Genomic DNA, 22,773 nt, shown 5'->3' with positions numbered 1-22,773 from the left:
CGGAGGCCAAGGAGTTTGCAATGAATTACATTCATTAAAGGCAAATAAGCACACTAATATCAGGTAAAGTGAATGGGCATAATTCTGTGCATGTCTCATGAGACATTAAAAGGTGCAAGGTAAAAAGATCAATAGTTTGGTAACAGCCATTTTACAAAAAAGTTTATAAATAGTTAAAATATTGAATCAAACAGCAAGTTGTGACATACAACAATTTTAAATCAATACATGATTGTTTCCTACCCATTACTCGATGTACAAACCACAGATACTCTCATAAGGTCACAAATTTGAATATTTCATTAAAACGATTTTCAATTAGTGAATAAGACTAAAAACTCTGTAGTGAAAAGCTATTAGCATGCATCTAGCTATCTACAAATCAAAGCAATACAAGCAAGGCAGCATTTTTTTTATTAACATTTATATAGAATTTCATTTAATACTGGATTATTAATCAGTTATGCGTGACTAAACAAATGACAGGAGAAAAAAAATAAAGGGAACACTGGCACAATAAAATATAACAGGACAAAATGAATCATTAAGAGACAAGTTATGTGGATTGTAACATTTTCCTAAACCAAATTTCATTACACAGTAGAAAAGTCATAAATTCTGCATCTTAATATCGTAATGGTTGTTAGAATAGAAGTGCTGACATTTACTTGCATGAAATTAAATAGTATATTGTCACCACACAATTCATATATTAATAAAGTGTAATGCTTTGATACCATATAGCTTGCAGAACTGCAAATTGCCTGCTAGTGAGCAACTGAAAGCACCCAAAACATGACATTTACATTTTATGGTCACCCCCACTACACTCCCCAGCAACTAGAATCCATTTAGTATATTCACTTCAGCAGCAGGAGTTCCACTGACTAATTTAATAGAACTCGCCAACATCAACTCTCTTGTCACGCAGTTTGCTTCTTGCCTTTGTTCTCGCTTTGAATGCAGCAGAGTTGTTCATGTGCTGACGGAAGGAAAAAAACGCTGTTATGCATGTAAATCAGCCCAGCAGTAAAAGATATCCGCAACAGCAGTACTGCAATTTATATTGCAAGTTCTAAAAGCACCAAGAGTATAGAAAGCAAGAATCTATCTTTGTAAGACAAGTTAAATGGTACAGTTGTCCAAAGGCAAAATGAAACTGGAAGTATCTAAACACAAGCACTTCAATCTGTGGCTCTTGGTATGCGGTACAAGTCTAATAAAAAGGAATATGTTACAGCAGTGCTGTCCCAACTGTCAGCCCTTTACTCTCCCTTGTGTGGCCCCCACATGAAAGTCTGTCTGATGTGACTGCTTAACTTGCATAAGCTTTAAAAGGTATCAGTATTGAGATTAACTGACCCCTGCATGGTTTACACCTCAAATTCAGAGTGTAAGCTCACCCCTAATGCCCTGTACAGTTCACACCATGCCCACACTGTTCGCACCTCAAACCGCTGGAGGAGCACCAGCATTGTCACTAAGTATGAACTGTTCATCTTAGAGTGGTCCTGATGGTTTCGCCTGCATCTCCTGCAGTATTCTGCCTGCCCTATGCTCCCTATTGTGTGCCCCATACTCTACCTGCCCTATGCTCCTTGTGTGACATACTCTGCATGTCCTATGCTCCCTGTGTGTGCCATACCCTACCAGCCCAATGCTCCCTGTGTGTGCCCCATACTCTGCCTTCCCTATACTCCGTGTGTGACCCATACTTTGCCTGCCCTATGCTCCTTGTGTGTGCCATACCCTACCAGCCCCATGACTGTGTGTGGGCCATACTCTGCCTGTCCTATGCTGTCAGAGGTGAACCTGGTGGGGGTTTGTTAGCATTTGTAAATTTTCATTAGGGGCCCCTAAGGTGTTTAATAGTTTGGTGGTGGGTGCTGTGTTATCAACAGGGGGACAAGGCATATGGATTTAAGGGTATGTCTTAATATATTTAAAAAAATAAAAAAAAAATAAGTAAAACTTGTTTCACATATGAGTGATAAGTGATATCCCTGCAGTGAGCACCAACCATTTGGTTTAATGGTGTGCTACCATCATTAATGTGGACATAGGTCTTGTGGTAACATGGGTGTGGTTTAAAAAGTGGAGTGGTCAACCTTTACTTCCATTATGGGCCCTCCACCATGTAGACCAGAAAAATGCCAGCTCTCCATACCAGAGAAGTTGGACAACACGGTTTTAAAAAATATTTTAAAAAAAGTTGAAATATGTCATGAATAAGTCTGTAGACTGAGCACAAAGCAATGCAGGAACATAAATAGTTTGGATAAGAACAATGCTTTATCAGAGTAAGAAGCATTAAGAAAAATTAAGTCATGCTAAACCCCCCCTCTAATCAGAAGTTTTTTTGTTAAAATGGGCAAGATGTATGGCCAGCACAAGCATTATACATTGAAGTTATATTAAAAGGATATACTTCCCAATTAATATTGTATAAAACTTTATACCCTAGTGTCTGCAGCATTCTCTACTCCCAATACACAAGACATTGAGAGGAACGCAGGCTTATGTATCGCCGAGCAAAGACTATTTTGAGGAAACAGGATATACAGTATAAAATTACCGGGGTGACCAGAAGACAATTTATTGGAGAGTAAAATGGCTACCTGAGGTCTGATAAAAGTACACTACTGCACTGAATTAGAATTTACCATGACTTTGTACTAGCATGGAAGTTTGTTTTTAACAAGTTCTATTCCACCCCCCGCTACAGACCATGATAAGAAAGCGAACTTTGTACTAAGCCTACACAAAAAACAGCAATCATTTTCTATTCAACAAACTCTGCTCATTGATACAGACTTACCCTTTCCTCACGTGATACTTTCATTGCTTTAATAGTGGCAGTATCCAGCAGTAGTGGTGGGCCAAGCTCAAATATACTGCGCAGAAATACATTTGTCTAGAGAGAGAAAGTCATTAGTGTAAACAGTAGAATACCACGTATTCATTTGTCAACTATGAACTCATTGTCATTGAGCGGTTTATACAGTAACGTAACTAGAGGGGGACGGGCTCTGGCGCAGGACGTGCAGCTGGGCCCTGCCCCCCTCCGTACACCCGCAATTACCGAAGAACTCATTGGTGCGCGAGCTGCCGGGGGCCGAGGGGGGTGCGGGCCCTGGCCCGATTGCACCCCCTGCTCCCCCAGTAGTTACGCCACTGGGTTTATAGTGTAAAGTGGAACTTCATACAAACATGTTCTAATTTATGTACAATACACAATTCTAAGCAGTTTCTCAATATGTATTAAAAATGTTTCATGGTTTCAAAGTAAATTGTAAATTGAATTTCTATGGAAAGCAGTATCTCTCCAGCTGTTTATATTGTATGCACTACTGGGTCTGACTCCTGAAACAATAAAGAAACCAGTCAATTTAACAGACCTGAAAGAAAAACCTGGACTTTTGCTATTCTTAAGATTTATAACCAAATAAAAACATTTGGAATCAAGCACTGCTTTCAACTGCAACTACATTTACAAATAACTTTTAAATCGCTGTTTTGTGTGTATTGGAAAGTTGCTTAGAATTCAGTTTTCTTTATGCAAAAAAACATGAGCGAAATTGGGTGCTGGTTCCCTTTAAAAAAGGCTCTGCATTTCACAAACTGAGTACAAGGAATGGTTTACAACCAACACATTTGCTCAAAATCTGATCTGCAGTTAAGAGTGGCAAGAGTCAGAAGCCTGATAGAAGCAAAATGGCCAGGGTTTGGGTGATCAGAGCAAGTTAGGCAGCCGTACAGGGCACCAGGGTTCATTATGGCAACCATGTTTTCAGTTTATAGCTTTGTCTTCATTAAGTGAATCATTTTGGCTGCAGAAGTAAGGTTAGCATGTCCATTCAGCAAAGTAACCCTGAGAAATTGTGACAAAATAAAGTAATAGAGTGCTTCCCACTTCCATCTTTGGCGCCTATATCTTAAATGCTTTTACTGTACTGCTAATAATGGTTTCCCTTGGTTATAATTTTGCTTCCATGGACATCATATCTCCTGAAAATGCTTTCCATTCAGCAACAATGTAAATCGCTGGTGGGAAAAAAACCAAGTCATGTAACTTTGGAAAACAAAGCAAAGTATGCTTTTACATGGCAAATTATTTCCAGTGGGAAAAGCATTTTTAGAAGACACCTGAAGTTGTGCATTTTTACTGCAGGCAACAAATCTCCTTGTGTACCATTGCCCTAATAGTTTCCACAGGGATGAATATAAAGATACAAAAAACAATTTTAAATTGTAAAAGTACCAGAAGTTGATACTGCATTCCAGATCCAAAAAGTTCCTTAAAGGTACCATATGTAAGCCGCTTAACCCAGCTGTCTATATGAATGCGCTCCCTTCCAAATCGGATCATTTCTGGCTGAAAGTCTCCTTCCTGGAAAAGGATAGCAATTTTTTACTGGAGATTTGAACAGTGCAGAATATTTTACAAGAATGTACAAAAAGTAAAAAAAGGTACCAATCTTTCTGTAAATCAAGATTACTTATTGCAATCTGCATACATTGTTGCAAAAAGGTGTGTACAGCTTGGGTGAGTAATACTTAAAGGGGACCCGTCACCCAAAAAAAATTCCAAATCCTATTTTATGACATTAGTCAAGCAAAATGAACTTTAATTACACTATATAAATTATTTGAATCTTTTTTCCTTCAGTCTGGGAATGCATAATTATAACAAGCAGGCAGGAGCCATTTTGTGGACACCATGTCCTGGTTACACAATTAAATAGTGAAGAGAATGGGGGAATGTGGGGAGAGCAGTGACATCTAGTAAGTGCTGAATGAAAGTGAAAGTAATTGTCTGCCCCGCCTCTATGCCACTGGCATAGAGGAGGGGCAGACAATATTTGATTGACAGCTAAGTTTTTTTAAATGAGTTTATAACAGCTATGAATGCTTTAATAAAAAATAGAAATCAGATTTTATGTTTAATTTGAAAAGGACTTTTATTATACAGATTTTTGTGTCTGGGTGACAGGTCCACTTTAAAGGGATTCTGTCATGATTTTTATGATGTCGTTTTCATTTCTAAATTACACTGTTTACACTGCAAACAAGTCATTTTACAATATAAAATTTCATTCCTGGACCAGCAAGAATTTTTTTTTAGTTGTAATAATGGAGTGTAGCCAGTCATCTCAGGTCAGTTTTTCTTGGTCATGCGCTTACAGAAAGTGCCAGCACTTTAGGATGGAACTGCTTTCTTTCTGTTTCTCCTACTCAATGTGTCGCAGGATTGTACAATTGAGCAACATTACATTTTTGGTTTACCCAATTGTATATAGAAAGCATTTAATTGTACAGCCTACCTATTTATTTTTGTGGATTTTACTATTAGAGCTTTTCTTATCTCTACCAGGGAGCTGTTATCTTGTGTTAGGGGGCTGCTATCTAGTTACCTTCCCATTGTTCTGTTAGGTTGCTGGGGGGGGTACATTAACCAGCCAAAGAGCTGAACAGTGAATCTGCACACACATTTAGACCTTCCAGTGTTAATAATTTATGTCAGTTTTTAGGGTGTTCTAAACCCAAACAATTGCAGTAAATTCAATGAGGGTTAATGAAGTACTGGAAGAGCATAGATGTAGGCTTCCATATAGGGTACTCTGGAAACGACTTGTGTAGTAGATAACAAAAGGTATTCAAAGGAAATAAATATCACCTCTATTGCTCTAAGGACATCTCGAAATACAGATCTCTGCTTTCTTCTGTCTGTCTTTGCTCTGTGTTTATTGCAGTCTGTAGCCAAAGATTTTAATGTTTGCGTCAGGGGTTCCAAATCGTCATAGTAAAAATCCTGCCAGGAGCAAATGAGAACAAAAGTTATAAATAAACAGAAGTTTCTCCTCTCGTTTACAGCTTACTGCAAACATTTAATCATGCACTACAGCAGTGATCCCCAACCAGTAGCTCGTGAGCAACATGTTGCTCTCCAACCCCTTGGATGTTGCTCCCAGTGGCCTCAAAGCAGGTGATTATTTTTGAATGCCAGCCTTGGAGACAAGTTTTGGTAGTATAAAAACCAGGTGTACTGCCCAACAGATTCTCAATGTAGGTTGACAATCCACATAGGGGCTACCAAATGGCCAATCACAGCACTTCTTTGGCACCCCAAGAACATTTTTCATGCTAGTGTTGCTCCCCAACTACTTTTACTTCTGAATGTTGCTCACAGGTTCAAAAGGTTGGGGATCCCTGCACTACAGTAATGTATGTCACACCTGGAACTGTGTATTCCATGTACTTAAATCACAATCTTATTGTATGCAGTGGTTTGGCCATTTAAACTCTACCAAATATATATTGGAAATCTTATGGCAAAGTTACTGAAGGACAAGGCTAAAAAGAGTTAATTCTACAAAGCCATGTGTAAATGTGAGACAAGAGTTTTACAGTCACACTCATACTAAGCTCTACACTTGATTGGCTTTCAAGTCTGAGGTTTCAACAGAATGCAGACATTATGCAGGCTGGAGCCCAGAGTTAATATGGAATGATAATTATTAATGGCTGCCTCTCCATCCACTGCATTGCTAATATGAAACCCAGACAATTTTTATGGATGGCTCAGGAGCAGACCATTATGTTTAGATTTACATTACTCATAATACATTACAGTAGTATTCACTTGGCTGAATATATTTAAAGCATTTGATTGAAATAACATTGTGTTGGTATATTTAATCAGATTTGTCCAAAAACAAAAAAGTAAAAAAAATTGTACTCACTGCATCTGCTTCACGTGCCAGCTCAAACAAGAGGGCCAGAGTCTCCCCAGCAGCAATTCGCATATTGACATCACCGCAAGAGAGCAGCCGTGGAAGCTTACAGAGATGTCTGAAAAGAAACCACTTAGTCATGCATTCGTTTATAAGAAAAATCGTCAAGCAGTTTCTAGGCACATCTGCAAAGCTACAGTGAATAAGTACTCTATATAACACAGGGGGCAGGTATATGAAGATAAAAGATGCCCAAAGTTCACTGCAACCACACAGGAAATATTGGAGACCAATATAAAGTTTAGGGTAACACTTTCCAGGACATGCAAACTTAACACAAGACTTGTGGTATGTGAAGAATTGCAGCTCACCAAGTATTGGCCAGTTGATTCCTGAGCAAAATGAATATTTTGACCTTGTAGGATTCATTACAGGAGAAGTTAATCACTGGGGGTTGACAAATGATAGGCAATCTTTGTCACAGCCCGTGTCATTGTTCTGGTCTGGCACATGCGCAGTAGCTGGCATTTTCACTTTACTGCACATGTGCCTGCCCAGGCCAGAGGAGTGCAGAGAGAGAAAGGATCATGTGACCGTGATTGTGTGCATGTAACAATTGTTTTACTGAGCTGCCTTAGTGATTGAGGAAATTTGTTTGTTAAGAGGCAGGATTCCTGGCAGCAGAAGAAGGGTCTGCTACCCTAAAGACAAGAGAGAGGAGAGAGATTGTGTAACCGTGATTGTGTGCAAACTGCATGGAGGGCTGTGGGATGTACTTATGTAATGTATTATATTCACCAGATAATGTACCTACATGTCAAGTTTCTTCTTCACTTCACTATTATGGCAGATGGTCAGCAAAAGGGCCCATGATTGAAGAGCCTGGATGTGAAGTGCTGAACAGTTATCAGCTGCACTCTCTGAATGATACTGCTTTGTAAACAGATTCTCCATGCACTCCATTGTGGTGTATACATCCTGATAAGACAAGGAATTAAAGAAATAAAAAATAAAGAAAGCCAGCAGTCCTACCTACCCCAGTTACTATTCAAGACATTTACCTCAACATCATCAGTAGCAATGAAGCAACAGAGTCCAAGATATGTAGCACACTGTTGAAGGAAAACACATTTACGCCATTATAATTTCCATTCCAGATTTATATTCATTGCATGCAGGTTAAAGGAGAACTAAAGCTTAGTAGGCTACATTAAGCTTGGGCCAACCCAAGGTCAACACTGCCTATTAGAAGGGAAGATCTGTGCCTCTGAAGATGCCCCAGAAGTTCCCCATCTTTTCTGCGGATTCACTGCAAATGTTCTGTGCTGCTGTCCGTTACTGAGCTTAGGGACCAACTCACTATACAGTACACACAGATAATATAGATAATTACTATACAACAGCACAGAAACCAGTGCAACTTGCATCAGAATGTAATAATCAGGCCTGTAACATCAGCTTATATTACAGGCCAACCTCATTTTCTTGAAAATTTTTGACAACCACTAAGCTTAGCTTCTCAACAGCTGCTCAGAGCCCACTGAGCATGTGAGTGTCGGAGACACTTTGCAAGATGGTGACCCCCTGTGACAAGTTTGAAGTCCTGGATCATTGCTGCTATTGCGAGGCGGAAACATTATGCTGGTGCAATAAGTTCAGTATATAAAATATGACATTTTTAGCCATTCATTTTATGGTTATTTCTCTTTTAATAAATGGTCTAAACATGAATGTAACTCTGGGGGAACTACCATGAAAATAGAAATTTGATATAAGCTTCACCATACGGAAATAAGTTATTTGCAAAATACAAGTAATCAATTTTGTACAGTTTATGAAATAATCAAATTATCTGTACTATCCCTCAGCATCGGTTTCTCATCATTCTGTCTTCTTGCAGGAGTTGGATGTCAGATTTTCATGTGCTGGAGTCATTTATTCAAGTTAGCTCTACCAAAATAAATTACTTTGCCAGAAGCCCTGCATGTACAGAGACTGTTTGGTGACTTTAGTGAGAGCTCCAATACATCTTCTAAGCAAAAGGAGTTCTCCAAAGGCCGTTTTAGAGCTAGCTATAAAAATCAGACAACCAACTTCTGCATGTAGAGAGAATAAAGAGACAGGTGCGAAAATGGGGAAAATGAAAAATGACTTATTTAAGATAATCTACCATAAATATGAAGATAATTGGAACTCGATAAGTATACAACACTCTTTATAGCCAAACCTCCCCTTTAAAATAAGGTTTGCCTCAAAGTAGCAGCTTCTAAACAAGAGCATCCTGGTTCAGATACTTACAGCTTGCCGTGCTTGTGTGTTTGCACTCCTATCACAAACAATGCTTTTTAGAACTGGAGCAACGGTTCGGAAAACTTCCTCGCTTTCAATTCCTGATCCGAGCTGACAACAAAGAAGGCAAGCAAGGGCTGCTGCTACCTGCTGCTCTTCACTTTTTCCTGGAAAGGGATTTGATTTAAGGATAAACCTTAAAGCATGCTAAATAACATGAAATTGAAGTATTTTTTTATTTGTGTACCTTTCTGATCAAATATGGATTAAAAAGCCAGAAAACAGGACTTGACCCGCCCCTTTCACAAACTTCCGGTCCAAGGCTTCTCTCTGTACTGCTCAGCAGCCGCCGGCCGTGCAAAAGCTAGGCTGGACTGCTCGACAGACATAGGAGGCACTTTCACGGATGTCATTTTGGCGAAGACTCTTATTTCCTTTCTCATCTCCTCCCCACTGCCTGCCCTTATCAGCTCACTGCTGCTTTAACCGATATCTTCCCCAATCATCTCCCGCTGCATTTCCCCATTGTGCATTCCCCCCCCCCCCCCCCCATTTCTCTAGTCTCCGCCCTCTGCCTTTAACCATCGGCTCCCCACCCGACACCGCTCTGCTGCCTTTACTGATCACGCTCCCTTACTTTTTCCAAATCACTTCCTTGCTGGCTCTTCTAATCTCTTCCTGCTGCCTTCCCCAACGGCTCCGGGCAGCCTTCACCCAACACCTCTCTGCTTCCTTTTCCAATTGCACCCTCTGCTTCCCCCCCCCCCCATTATGTCCCCCCCTGCTTTCTACCTGCCCTCTTCCGGATCTGCTCCCTGCAGCTGTAACTGGACACCTCTCTGCTGGGATCGCTTCCCTGCTGCTTCTTCTAATCTTTGGCACCTTCAACCAACACCTCTGCTGCTTTCCCCTATCTCTCCCCGCTTCCTTCTTCCATGATGAATAAAAACGTTTTATTAAGAAAAAAGTATTTACAGATCTGTTTCATTTGCTCCAACTCCCTGCATCTAGCAATATACTGATTCTGCACACTTACTCCCTGCAACTAATTTTTAACAGCATCTAGAAAAAAAAAAGAGCCAGCAGCATAGGCACAGGACCAACAAACAAAATATAGGGTAATATTGTTTCAATTATACCACTTGTGCTCAGAAGTAGGGCTTAGCTATATCACCGCTAAATGTGAACAGTTTTGCCACCACCTTGATTATATAATATAAGCTTTTAAACCTTCCTCAGGAAGTCACTGACGAAACGCGCAAGGCTGGTGACGTCACTGGAGGGCTCCCTGACTGAAGGACACAAGGAAAACGTTGCAGACTGGTTTTTACACGCTACAGATACCAGAGACTGTGCGGACTCCACAAGGGGACGGTTCCCTACCAGGACGGAGCATAGATATGCTTTAATATGAGATGCCATGTGAGGGCATTTTTTTTAATAATTGTTTTAAAATGAAAAGGTTTTACACTATTCGCTGCTGCATATCTTTTAACAGCTGCACAAGAAGGAGAGTGAAATAGACACTGGAAAATTTCTTTACATGCCAAGAAATAAATTTATGTTTGCGAGTGTCACCTTGAAACCTGCTACGGAAAGTTTAAAAGCCATTTTATCCTTTTTTTATATAATCACGGTGGTGGCAAAACTTACAAGGGTTCACGTTTAGCGGTGATATAGCTAAGCCCTACATCTGAGCACAAGTGGTATAATTGAAACAATATTACCCTATATTTTGTTTGTTGGTCCTGTGCCTATGGCGCTGGCTCTTTTTTTCTAGATACTGTGTTTCGGACTTGGAGATACAAGTGCGAGACGGATAAGGATTGTGAACACAATTGACAGACTCAAATTTGGTTTGGAAAAAATTGCAGCTATAGGATAAAAATAAATAATGTGCAGAATGAGTATATAGTTGGATGCATTTATGAGTGTTATGTGCAGGCTGGAGACTAACAGGCAGGAAGGTGGGAGGGGCTTTCTGTTATATGCCAGTGTTCAGCCTGTCAGTCAGTGCTATTACAATTTCCGGTGGGAGAAAGAACAGACACTCCCAACTGTCATTTCAGCCTAGACGCAGAAGAGTGAACATCTCCATGCAGCTCTAATAAAATGAACATTTCAACTGCTTTCTTTTCTGCATCATTCCATACTGTAAGGAAAGAACAATAATATAACTGAAGATGAGTATATATGAAATGTCCCCTTTAAAACTTTTTTTTTTATCAGAGTTATACCGTAATATTTTGCAACCTCTAACAAATGTTATATTCTGTTTAGTTTGGGGAAAATGTGTCCAATGATGCCAAATACAGTAAAAACGCTCAAGCCTTATAAATATCAATATCTCTCCCCATTAAACTTGCAGAGCATGCATAGGACAATTATCCAATAAAATCAGAAAATAATAACTAAAACTAAAAATATTTTAGGGCAGCTTTAGTTTAAAGGTCGCAGAATAAGCAAATCTGGGTCTAATTTTTGCTACTCATGTGAAGGGTCAAATGGGGCTTATTCAAACCAACAATCAGATCAAACACAGACCTATATGGAAGCCCATTTGATAAGCATTGCATTGGCACAACAATGTTGTCTTCACCAGACAGAATGTTCAAGTCTGTCAGAAATGACCTGCCTAACCAATAACTTACTTAAGTCAATCTAGTGGAAGAGTTGGCAGCCTTTATCTTCCCATGTATGGCCACTTTTACAGTTCGGTACTCATGCTATAACCAAGCTACATTATTCCTGATTTAGGAAGCAAGCTTTATATTTAAATCTACACTGCAAAACTTCAGTACAGTTAGAAATAACATACCTTTTTTCAGGCAGCGCTCAATGCTATCTGTTAGAGTCATTCTTCTTTCCATAATAAAATCATAAAGTATCTTGGATGACAGCCCAGTCTTCAGACCTTCCAAGGCAGCTTGCCTCGTCTTTGCACTGTTATAAAATCCATAAATTTAGAGCCAAAATAAAGAAATCTAATCATCTGAGAAAATACTAGCAGCCACAGTTAAAGAAAAATCCAAAAACATTGTACAGGTATGGAACCGGTTATCCAGAATGCTTGGGACCTGGGAGTTTCCAGATAACGGATCTTTCCATAATTTGGACCTTCATACCTTAAGTGTACTAGAAAATCATGTAAACATTAAATAAACCCAATAGGCCATTTTTTCTTCTAATTCTAAGGATTAATTATATCTTGGATCAAGTACAAGGTATTGTTTTATTATTAGAGAAAAAGGATTTTTTTTAATTATTAAAATGTTGTCTATGGAAGATAGGCATTCTGTAATTCATAGCTTTCTGGATAATGGATCCAACACCTGTACTGCTAAAATACATGCTTCTAACTACCACTTCACTAAATTGGTAGTCCATTGGCCTTTGTATTGGTTCAGAATTATGCCCCTAATATCCAAACAAATCTCACACAAAGAATATATAGACTACAAGGAAAAACTCCAGCACAAAAGATTTTGTAGAGCTCAGAAGTAGTTATGGGCAAATTTATTTGGCAGGCATGAATTTATGGTGAATTTCCACGTTTTGCTTCCAGCTCATTTTTCGTGAAACTGCGGTGAAAAATTTGCCGCAACAGAAAAAATTGTTGCGTATCAAATGCAATTGGACAAAATTGTTGCGCATATAAAAAAATTGACACCCATTGACTTTAATGCATAGCAAAATGGGACAGATTCACCCATCACTAATCGAGACCATACTGGTACAGCATTTGTTATGTAAGCACTGGCACATTCAGCCCATAAAACACCGTTCCCAAATCACAATGATCTATAACCAGTGTGAATACAGCCTGAACAACTTTTTTTTAATTATTTTTACAAATGATAGCTACAATATCAATAGCTGAACTGTTAAGTGAAGGGTTTGATCTGTAGTTGAAAATGTAAGCATTTAAGATTAATAAAAAGTACTGCCGTGCTTACATTTTACTCAGTCACTATTAAATAAACCATACAAACGTATGGGTTTGTATATATGCACTTGCAGAGAATATCTAGAAAAACAGCAATAAATAAAAAAAAATAACATGAAAAAGTACTATATTTGTAAGGCAGATTTGTTATTAGAAAAGAAGCAGATTAATAAAGTATCTACATGGTTTCACCAAGATGCTTGTTTACAAGTTTTAATATAAAGTAGTGGCATACAATATTTACACAAGTTTAGTATGAAGTAGGCAGCTGTCAATATAAATACAACCATGTAAATTAATTTAAGTGCAAAAAAGCAATAAAGGAACAGTTCAGAGTAAAAATACAAACTGGGTAAATAGATAGGCTGTGCAAAATAAAAAATGTTTTAATATAGTTGGCCAAAAATGCAATGTATAAAGGCTGGAGTGACTGGATGTCTAACAGAACACTATTTTCTGCTTTTCAGCTCTGAGTAGCAACTTTAAGGGGGGCCATATGGGACATAACTGTTCAGTGAGTTTGCAATTGATTCTTAGCATTCAGGTCAGATTCAAAAGCAACAGATATGATCCACGTGGCCTTCCCTCAAGTCTAATTGGTTACTGCGTTTTGCCAACTATATTTGAAACGTTTTTTAATTTTGCACAGCCTATTTACCCAGTTTTTATTTTTATACTGAACAATTCCTTTAAGCTAGTTTCTGTACCAATCCAAGGTCAAAAGTGCCTTTAAGCAGTGAAGATCTGTGCCAACAAAGATGCCCCAGTTACTCCATATGAGTTCCCTAAGCCTAGAGGCCATAACATACAGTGTATGTAGACAAACTATAAAAGCCGATTAGCAGTTTACATTACATGGCAAAGATGCCAGAGCCACAGACTCGTCAGTAGATGCAAAACAGCCCCCAATAAAGCATAAAAGTTGGGCTCATGAAAATAGCTTACCTTTTATCCATTGTTAGGTCAATGAACCCTTTAAGTTTGTATTCAAAGTCTTCTTGAGCAGCATACTCATCTACCTCCGTACCTGCCAGTTGCATAAGCAAATGTTACAATAAATGTAGCAAAGCAAAACTTTAGACTGAGGGTACAAGAGGCACAATCTCATGTTTGCATTCACATTTCCATCAGCTCAGTTTTCCTCTGCACTGACAGGCACAGTGTTGGCCTAGGTGCAGACACAGAGCGGTTATCTGCATGAAAATACATAGTTGTGTTTCAATATCGATATCCACCAAGTGTCTGCAGACAGGCCAAAACTGTGCCTGACATTGCAGAGAAAAATCTGAGCGGGTGGCAGCATATTGGTTTCTCTCCACCAGCAAGAAAACACAGACGGAGAGAAGCAGAGACTGCACCTTGAGTGCCCTCAAGCTAATGCCATACACAGGGGGCTTTTCTACCCGTGTAGATGGAGAAAAAGCTGGTCTACTCCCATCTGCTCTGTGGTGTAAGTGCAATGACAGGCAGGGCCGCCATCAGGGGGGGACAGGGGGGACAAGCGTACCGGGCCCGGGCATGAAGGGGGGCCCGGCAGCGCTGCATTTTTTTGAAGATCCGGGCCCCCCTTACGAGCGCCCGAGCCGTACGTCTTGCCTCTTCAGTGCCGAATGCGGAAGTGCCGAAAAGCCGAAGCCGATGCGACGAAAAGACCCGAAGTCACGGAAAAAGCCGAAGTCCCGAAGTCACGAAGCGCCGAAAAGACCCGAAGTCACGAAAACAGCCGAAGCCGAAGTCCTGAAGCAGCGCAAAGACCCGAAGTCACGAAAACAGCCGAAGTCCTGAAGCGGTGAAAAGACCCGAAGTCACGAAAGGAGGCGAAGTTGAAGTACTGAAGCCATGAGTTCAATTCTACTGAACACCAGTTTGTGTGTTTTTTTTTTTTTTTTTAATCCCCTGGCCACCAATGTATTATTTTAATATTCTATAGGCCCCTGCCACCAATCTTTTTTTTTTAAAACTTTTGTTTTTGGGGCCCCTTGCCACCAATGTTTTTTTAACTCGTAAGGGGCCCCTTGCCACCATTGTTTTTTTTTGGGTTTTTTTTTTAAAAAAAAAATTAATTTTCTTTTTGGTGGCCCCAAATTTTTTTAACTTGTAAGGGGGCCCCTGCCACCAGTTTTTTTTTTTTTCAAAAAAAATTTATTTTTTTTTTAAATTTTTTTTGGGGCCCCAATTTGTTTTTAACTTGTAAGGGGGCCCCTGCCACCATTTTTTTTTTTCAAAAAAATTTTTTTTTCTCCAAATTTTTTTTTGGGGCCCCAATTTGTTTTTAACTTATAAGGGGGCCCCTGCCGCCAATGTTTTTTTTTTTTCAAAAAAAAATTAATTTTTTTTCAAATTTTTTTTTTGGGGCCCCAATTTGTTTTTAACTTAGAAGGGGGCCCCTGCCACCAATGTTTATTTTTTAGTTTTTTTTACATTTTTTTTGTTGGGGCCCCAAGTTTTTTTTTAACAGGGGGCCCCTGCCACCAATGTTTTTAAAAAAAAAAAAATTTTAATTTTTTTTTTTTTGGGGCCCCAATTTTTTTTTATAAGGGGGCCCTGACCATCAATAGCTTTTTACAACTTGTGTGGGGGGGGGGGGTTACTTTTTTAGCGCTGATGTCTGTGTGGTCTTTTAACTGCGATGTGGGTGGGATATGGGGCGGAGCTTGGTCGTCAGTGTGGGCGGGGCCCAGGGGGCCCCAAAAATTTTGTTGTACGGGGCCCCGTGATTTCTAATGGCGGCCCTGATGACAGGCGTAGGTGTTGGCCAAAGTGGAATTCAATACCTGTTAGTGCAGAGTAGATGGGAGTGGAATTAGTCTGAAGCAGGTAAATAAGCCAACCTACCTTCTTCAACAACGCTAGCAACATCACTGAAGCTACTGCAGTGGCTCATGGTTTCTATGGAGGAATCATCATCACTAAATGCTTGAACATTCTTGTGCTGGCCACCTACAAGGTAAATGCGTGTTAATTTGCTTCCATTTATAAAGATGATCACAGACTTCCATTCCTCCTAAATACTATGATTATACAGCCTCAAAAAACCCCATACAGATAGATATCAGTCACTACTGATTATTGACCCGCGTTTAGGACCAAAAGAACCTCTTCTGAGAATGTTATCTGAACAGCTATATCTAACCTAGTTGCTGGCCACATAACCACCCTAACACACAGTCTATATCAGGGCTGTCCCAACTGGAGTCCTGTATGTAGTCCACCAAAAAGGAATTTTATGGCCCCTCATCTGCTCAAAGGCTCCATATACTTCACTGTATTAATTTCAATTGGCCCTCAAACATTTTTCATGTATTTGGTTGTGCAACACAGGTCTAAATAATAAAAATAATCTATTTAAGTCAACCATGTGGGTAACCAAAATTGGCAAAGAGCAGTGTGTTGCATCTGCAAACTGAACATGCTTTACAGATCTATGGGCAGCTTTAGTATTATACCGATTGAACTTCCCAAATTCTTACTACAGGTATGGGACCTGTTTTACAGAATGATCAAGACCTGGAGTTTTCAATACCATACTGCTAAAAAATAATTTGAACAATTAAACCAGACAGGGTTATTTTGCCTCCAATAAGATATAACTATATCTTGGATGGGATCAAGTACAAAGTACTATTTTATTTTTACAGTGAAAAAGGAAATCCTTTTCAACATTTGACTTATTTAAAAATCTGTGTTAGATGTGGTCGTTAATTTGGAACTTTGTGTATAAGCCGAGTTTTTCAGCATCCAAAATATGCTGAAAAAGTCTACCTCGGCTTATACTCGGGTCAGCGGTACCCGACCCGAGTAGCTGAGATTGCAGGCACTTTTAATCATTCCTATACCAACAGTACACTTGGGGAGAGACTGCAATATCCCACAATGTCCTCTGTTGGTTATATGAAAGAATAAGTGCACCCTCTGTTGGTTATATGAAAGAATAACAGTGACTGCAATATCACACAGTGCCATCTGTTGGTTGTATGAAAGAATAACAGTGACTGCAATATCACAGCGCCCTCTGTTGGTTATATGAAAGAATAACAGTGACTGCAATATCACAGCGCCCTCTGTTGGTTATATGAAAGATTAACAGTGACTGCAACATCACACAGCGCCCTCTGTTGGTTGTATGAAAGAATAACAGTGACTGCAATATCACACAGCGCCATCTGTTGGTTGTATGAAAGAATAACAGTGACTGCAATATCACACAGCGCCATCTGTTGGTTGTATGAAAGAATAACAGTGACTGCAATATCACACAGCGCCATCTGTTGGTTGTATGAAAGAATAACAGTGACTGCAATATCACACAGCGCCATCTGTTGGTTATATGAAAGATTAACAGTGACTGCAATATCACACAGCGCCATCTGTTGGTTGTATGAAAGAATAACAGTGACTGCAATATCACAGCGCCCTCTGTTGGTTATATGAAAGATTAACAGTGACTGCAATATCACACAGCGCCCTCTGTTGGTTATATGAAAAAATAACAGTGACTGCAATATCACACAGCGCCCTCTGTTGGTTATACGAAAGATTAACAGTGATGGTAATATCAAACAGCACCCTCTGCACATGGTAGTGGGACAGTGGGACAATGCACACAGTAATCTGTTTGGCAATTCTCTGTCACCATCAAATTTGCAAAGAAGTCCGGTTGATCGCTGGGGGGGTCTCTTTAGCAGAACATGCGCTGCTGGGAGACAGGGCTGTAGTTGTGTGTAGGCTTATACTAGAGTCAATAAGTTTTCCCAGTTTTCGTAGGTAAAATTAGGTACCTCGGATTATACTCGGGTCGGCTTATACTCGAGTATATACGGTAATGGATTTCCAAATTATGAATCCCATAACCATGACAATGCCCATTAAATATGCCAGCAGGGGAAAGTGTAATGCTACAACAGCCCTTTAAATAAAACACTGATTTCATTGACCAGTAACATCACATTTTTTTTTTTTAAACTTTGTTTGTATACAACCAAGAAAAAACAGACAAATTAAACTTTGAAATCGCTAAGTATTTATTAAGAAATAACTTACCGAAACTCTGCTTACAATCCTCTACAGAAAAGCGACAGGGTGACAATCCGTCGTGTGGCACTCTATTTCTCCTCCCTGGCTATCTGCTATAAGGAAGGCAGGGAGGAGAAATCGAGCACCACACGATGGATTGCCAGATCGCCTTTTCTGAAGAGGAGCGCAAGCAGAGTTACAGAAGTTATTCTTAATAAAGACTTGGCAATTTCAAAGTTTAATTTGCCTGTTTTTTTTCAGTTTCTCCGTTGTACACTAACTAAAAAAAAACATTGATGTTACTGTTCCTTTAACAGATTTTGCACACACTGCAGATACTACATTGTAGATTTTATATATTTTTTTAATTAACATTTCAGCTCAAACAGACAGATTGAACGTATTCCTGAAAAACTAGATTTAGAAAGCAAACATAGCAAAGAGATAGTAAATTAAAACATGTTCATCATCCTGCTGTTACAGGTAAACACCTGCATCAGTGGCTAGGAGCTATAGTAACCTCTAGTCTCTCAGGCCCAATTGTACCACAGTCAACACATTGACTTTCAAGTAGAGGTTAGAGATAGAACAAATCCATAGGCAATCGGCACAACAACAAGAGCACACAGCCAATAAGCATGACAATGATCAAATGTGAACAGAGCTGAATCATCTAACAGCAACATGTGTGACAGCAATTTTTTTTTTTAATTCAGTCAACAGATTGGCTCACACTTTTGCAACGTACACATTCTGACAAATGCTGCTGTTTAGCAACCGAACACCACTTTTGCACTCACTGACTCTAGTAAAAACACAACTCAAAGTCAGAGGCCTCAGTAGTAAATAGAAGTCAATGAATTTTAAAGGGGCTGTTCACCTCATAATTTTCCAATTATTGACCAAAAAAAATACTTTCATTGGCTCCATTTTTTGTCCCTTTATTTTAAAATTGAAGTTTAAAGTTCTTGCCTCTAGTGTTTGTCTGAAAGCTCAGTAATCCAGATTCTGAACTGTTACAAGCGAATACATTTCTCAGCAGCATCTGTGGAATATTAGCAACTATTGTATCAATTCTAACCGCTGTCATTAATGAAACTCTGGGACTCTGCTCAGCAGGGACAAACATAAGAAATTGTATCATACAAAACAGTTTAGAGTGTGACCCTTACTCGGAGAGCTGCTTCAGAAAGATATAAGGTGATAATGAAAATTTAAAACTTCAATTTTACAAAAATGATAAAAATTGAAAATTGCAAAAAAAGCCTTTTGAAATTATATGAATTGATAAAGTTGGAGGGTGAACAACCCCTTTAATGGTTCCTTAAAAAGCCAAGTCAGCATGCACGTCAGATTCAAAAGCAAATAGTTATGACCCATGTGCCCCCCTCAAGTCTCTGATTGGTTATTGCCAAGTAACCAATTAGTGGAAACCAAGAGAGCTGCAAAGCAGGAAGTAGTGTTCTTTATATAATGTTACACCTGCAGTCACTCCAGTCTATAGATTACATTTTTGGCTAACTATATTGAAAACATTCTTTTATATAGCACAGGCTATTTACCCAGTCTTTATACTGAACAATTAAGTAAAAAAAATGTGTAATGTCCTATACTAATCTTACAGACCATAATGGTGGACAATATTTACCCTGCTAACATTTTGGCACCCTCCCTTCTCCTTTCCGTTTAGTTTGAGCCACAAGCAGTAACATGCATTTCTTTTTGCATATGTGCATCCTACCTTTAACTCTGCTCTAAACATGTTATCTTGTCTTGCAGAGAAAGTTAGTATGACTCAGCAAACTGGGCTCCAGTGCCCATATACAATACACAAAAATATTTTTTCAAATTAAAAAGGTCATCCCTAAAAGGAAGGTGATGAAAAGGATGTGGGCCTATCTTTCAGGGAAGCCAGCCAGAGGGCCCCAGTACACAGGACAATAAGTTGCCTACATTGCCTTTCATTGGCCTGTGTATGTCCACCTTTAGAACTACTCTGACTGGTCATGTTCATAATTGGGTTTAGTATATAAATAAATCAGCATAGATAACCTATTGCTGGAGGAAAATAACACATGCTTTACTTTGTAAAAGAAAAACGCCGCAGACAGACGGCACTTCTGGATAGATTTATTGGGATAGGCTGCTGTGTACCGCCTAACGCGTTTCGGGATTGTGTCCCTTAATCATAGCGGTCGGATCTTTCGTTTCATTGATTCTTTACTTTTAAAAGTACCTATGCACAGGCCAGTACTCTTCAGCACCTGACCTATGGCCTGCAGGCTGAAAAGACAGATATTGCACAAGTACCGTACAAGTTCCAGCCAAAGTTTGCTCTTTCACTTTAACAGGTGCAACATCAACTGCCAAACACAGTACATCAGACCCTCTGGCCTGGGGGTGGCCCAAATGGAAATCCGGACCAGACAGCAAATAATGAATGTTCTATGCAGAACCAGTTCAATACAGCTTAGCAAGAGTCATATGTGAACTGCTGCTCAGGACAGCAACATATGGTCTCAATGGCAAAATAATAATTAATGTTTATAACCGTAAACCCTGGACTGGGATTAAAATAGGCCTGGCGTTCTAAGTACACAGAGGCCCAAACTGCTCAATAAATAAATAGTGACTGTCTATGGCATCTTGCATCAGCCCCTCCAGCATGTGCCAGAGACACATATTGCCAGTCAAGGCCCCTCCATTCTTTTACAATAGGCGCTGTTGCTGCATAGTGTTATAGTTAGCGACATACGGGGTTTATATAGGTCAGTCTGTGCCAATTGGACTCGTGAAACAAGTTTCCTGTACACTCCCCCCAACTTACAAATGGATTCGCTTTATGCGGCTTTAACATCACAGCAACGTCACTAGCGCTCTGACGTAGTTTTTCACATAATGAATGAATAGCAGCTGGAAAGGTAACCAATATTCACACTGATTGCGCCATTAAATGTCGCAGCACAAAGAGTATCCACTGCTTGCGGACCGAGCAATAACGCGTAAATGGATGCCGGCATAGCCAGCGCGAGTACTCATGGGACTTGTAGTTCCCCTTCCAGCATCACTACCAACAAACTACACATAACATGGGCGCGTGGACCACGTTTCCCATCATTCGCTGCGCGGTCACCGCCAAAAGGCCCATTCACCGGGCACAACACCCGGCACTTACCCGCGGCCCGGTTACTCCTCTTCTTAGGTTTCGGCATGACTGCGGAGCCGCACCACTTTGTCCTTCTCGTCTGTCCGGATCGCTGTAGGCCGGGCCGTGCCTCTCGGTTCTCTCTCTGCGAGTGGGAGTAAAAGTCAGCCGATGGAAGAGCACTTTTTACTAAAACGTCTCTCAGGAATCAGTTTAGAATCTTCTATCGGAATGGGGTAGAAATGCCTGAATGTAGAAGTGACTGAAACTCCGGTGAATGCCTGTGAATGAAGACGATACATTTTACCTCTCAGAACCTTGGGATAAAGTGGAATGAGCTGTCGCAAGAGCTTTTATAAACATTGGAACGCGCGTCACAAAGGCGGACACCCAGCCAACGAATCCGATAACGCCATTCTGTACGTAGTTGTTTGGCACTGAAGCTTGCTGCAGCCATTTTACTTAAGGGAATGCAGTGAAAGAGTCAGAAGAAACAGTATAACTAAGAAATATCACGAACAGGGAGGCTCAGTGCAAAGTACTGTTGCAGAAGCAATTTTATTACCGGGAATGCAGCATTTTTCCTATCATTCCTGCACAATATTGGACACTTGCTAAGTAGTGTGCAAAGTACAATGCAACTCATGAATAAACTGTAACACAGATGTTTCTTTGTGTGCAAGTGTGTACAGGTGCAACTAAAGAAAACCTAGAAGTAAACTACATTCTTAACATAATTTGTTGATTTTGGCTATGTAAAGAGCTTCAATCTCAAAGTGCCTTCACACACACCAGGTGACCAACCGGATGTCAATTAAACTCAGTTTTATTTATTCATTAAAAACAAAAGGCCTGGCGTGTTTTGTGGAACCTTTCGACCTGATAGCACTGCACTCTGCAAACTTGCCCAGGGTTTTTTCTAGCGAGCACCACAAAGAGATCTTCTTTCTTCAAATTTCCCAGGGCAAACGCATGCGAAGTTGAACGAAATAGCCGACTTTTTTAGTTAAAGTTTGGCTTTTCGTTCTACTGCGCATGCGCAAAGAAAGAGGAAGCAGGAATAAGATCTCTCCATGGTGCTCACTGGTATAACCCCGGGCCACCGTGGTTATACCAGTGTATTGACTTCAGGTAAGTCAATACAATCACTTGGGGGTTTGGCACCCCCAAGTGCAAACAGACTTTCCTTCTCCTTAAAAGAAGAAAACAATAAAGGGGGATTGTAATAAAAAGCACAAGCGTTGTTTAAATTCGCATTTTTGCAAATGTTTTGGCGCTGCCTGCAATGTAAAATAATTCGCTGATTAATATTACATTGCTCATTATTTCTACGTAGTGATGAGCAAAATTTTTTTTTGTCACACGTCAAATAAAATGTATTTTGGCAAATTTTTGCCATTTCACTAATTTTTGGCAAAGCAAAACTGGTCAGATTCGCCCATCACTATTGCTAAGCAATAATTAGCGTAACAGATGCTCTGGGGTTTCTTTAAATAATTTGTCTCAAAAAACGCTTTGCAATGGCAACATTTTATTATATACACTCTGCATGTTCACAAAAGCCATTTGGTCTGAAATCAGTTAAAAGGGATACAAACAATGAAAATCTTGGCCTCTTTGGTCTTTGCAAAGGTCTCTTTTGTGCT

At 39.8% G+C, this 22,773-nt stretch overlaps 1 protein-coding gene across 3 annotated transcripts; it reads right to left on the bottom strand.

The window, feature by feature from the left end:
* Nucleotides 1–14: 14 nt before the first annotated feature.
* On the bottom strand, nucleotides 15–21,646 carry ifrd1.L (interferon related developmental regulator 1 L homeolog). Of its 3 annotated transcripts, XM_018251116.2 has the most exons (12): nucleotides 21,158–21,627; nucleotides 15,805–15,909; nucleotides 13,915–13,996; nucleotides 11,842–11,966; nucleotides 9,033–9,190; nucleotides 7,796–7,846; nucleotides 7,549–7,712; nucleotides 6,744–6,852; nucleotides 5,678–5,812; nucleotides 4,262–4,390; nucleotides 2,819–2,914; nucleotides 398–982 (listed from the first exon to the last, which is right to left on the bottom strand). In XM_018251116.2, the coding sequence occupies exons 1-12, from the start codon at nucleotides 21,192–21,194 to the stop codon at nucleotides 893–895; spliced, it is 1,281 nt and encodes a 426-aa protein (XP_018106605.1). In that variant the 5' UTR covers nucleotides 21,195–21,627; the 3' UTR covers nucleotides 398–892.
* Nucleotides 21,647–22,773: the final 1,127 nt, after the last annotated feature.

The sequence above is a fragment of the Xenopus laevis genome, chromosome 3L (genome assembly GCF_017654675.1).
Source record: "Xenopus laevis strain J_2021 chromosome 3L, Xenopus_laevis_v10.1, whole genome shotgun sequence".
Classification (NCBI taxonomy): Eukaryota; Metazoa; Chordata; class Amphibia; order Anura; family Pipidae; genus Xenopus; species Xenopus laevis.
This window is presented reverse-complemented; position numbering and strand designations above follow the sequence as displayed.

Bases quoted from the DNA above. Each gene is read 5' to 3' on its own strand.
- ifrd1.L (XM_018251116.2), bottom strand. From the start codon at position 21,194: ATGCCGAAACCTAAGAAGAGGAGTAACCGGGCCGCGG. The intron at 15,910-21,157 runs GTAAGTGCCGGG...TTTACCTTGTAG, and splicing joins GAGGAGTAACCGGGCCGCGG to GTGGCCAGCACAAGAATGTT. The intron at 9,191-11,841 runs GTATGTTATTTC...ATCCCTTTCCAG, and splicing joins TGAGCGCTGCCTGAAAAAAG to GAAAAAGTGAAGAGCAGCAG.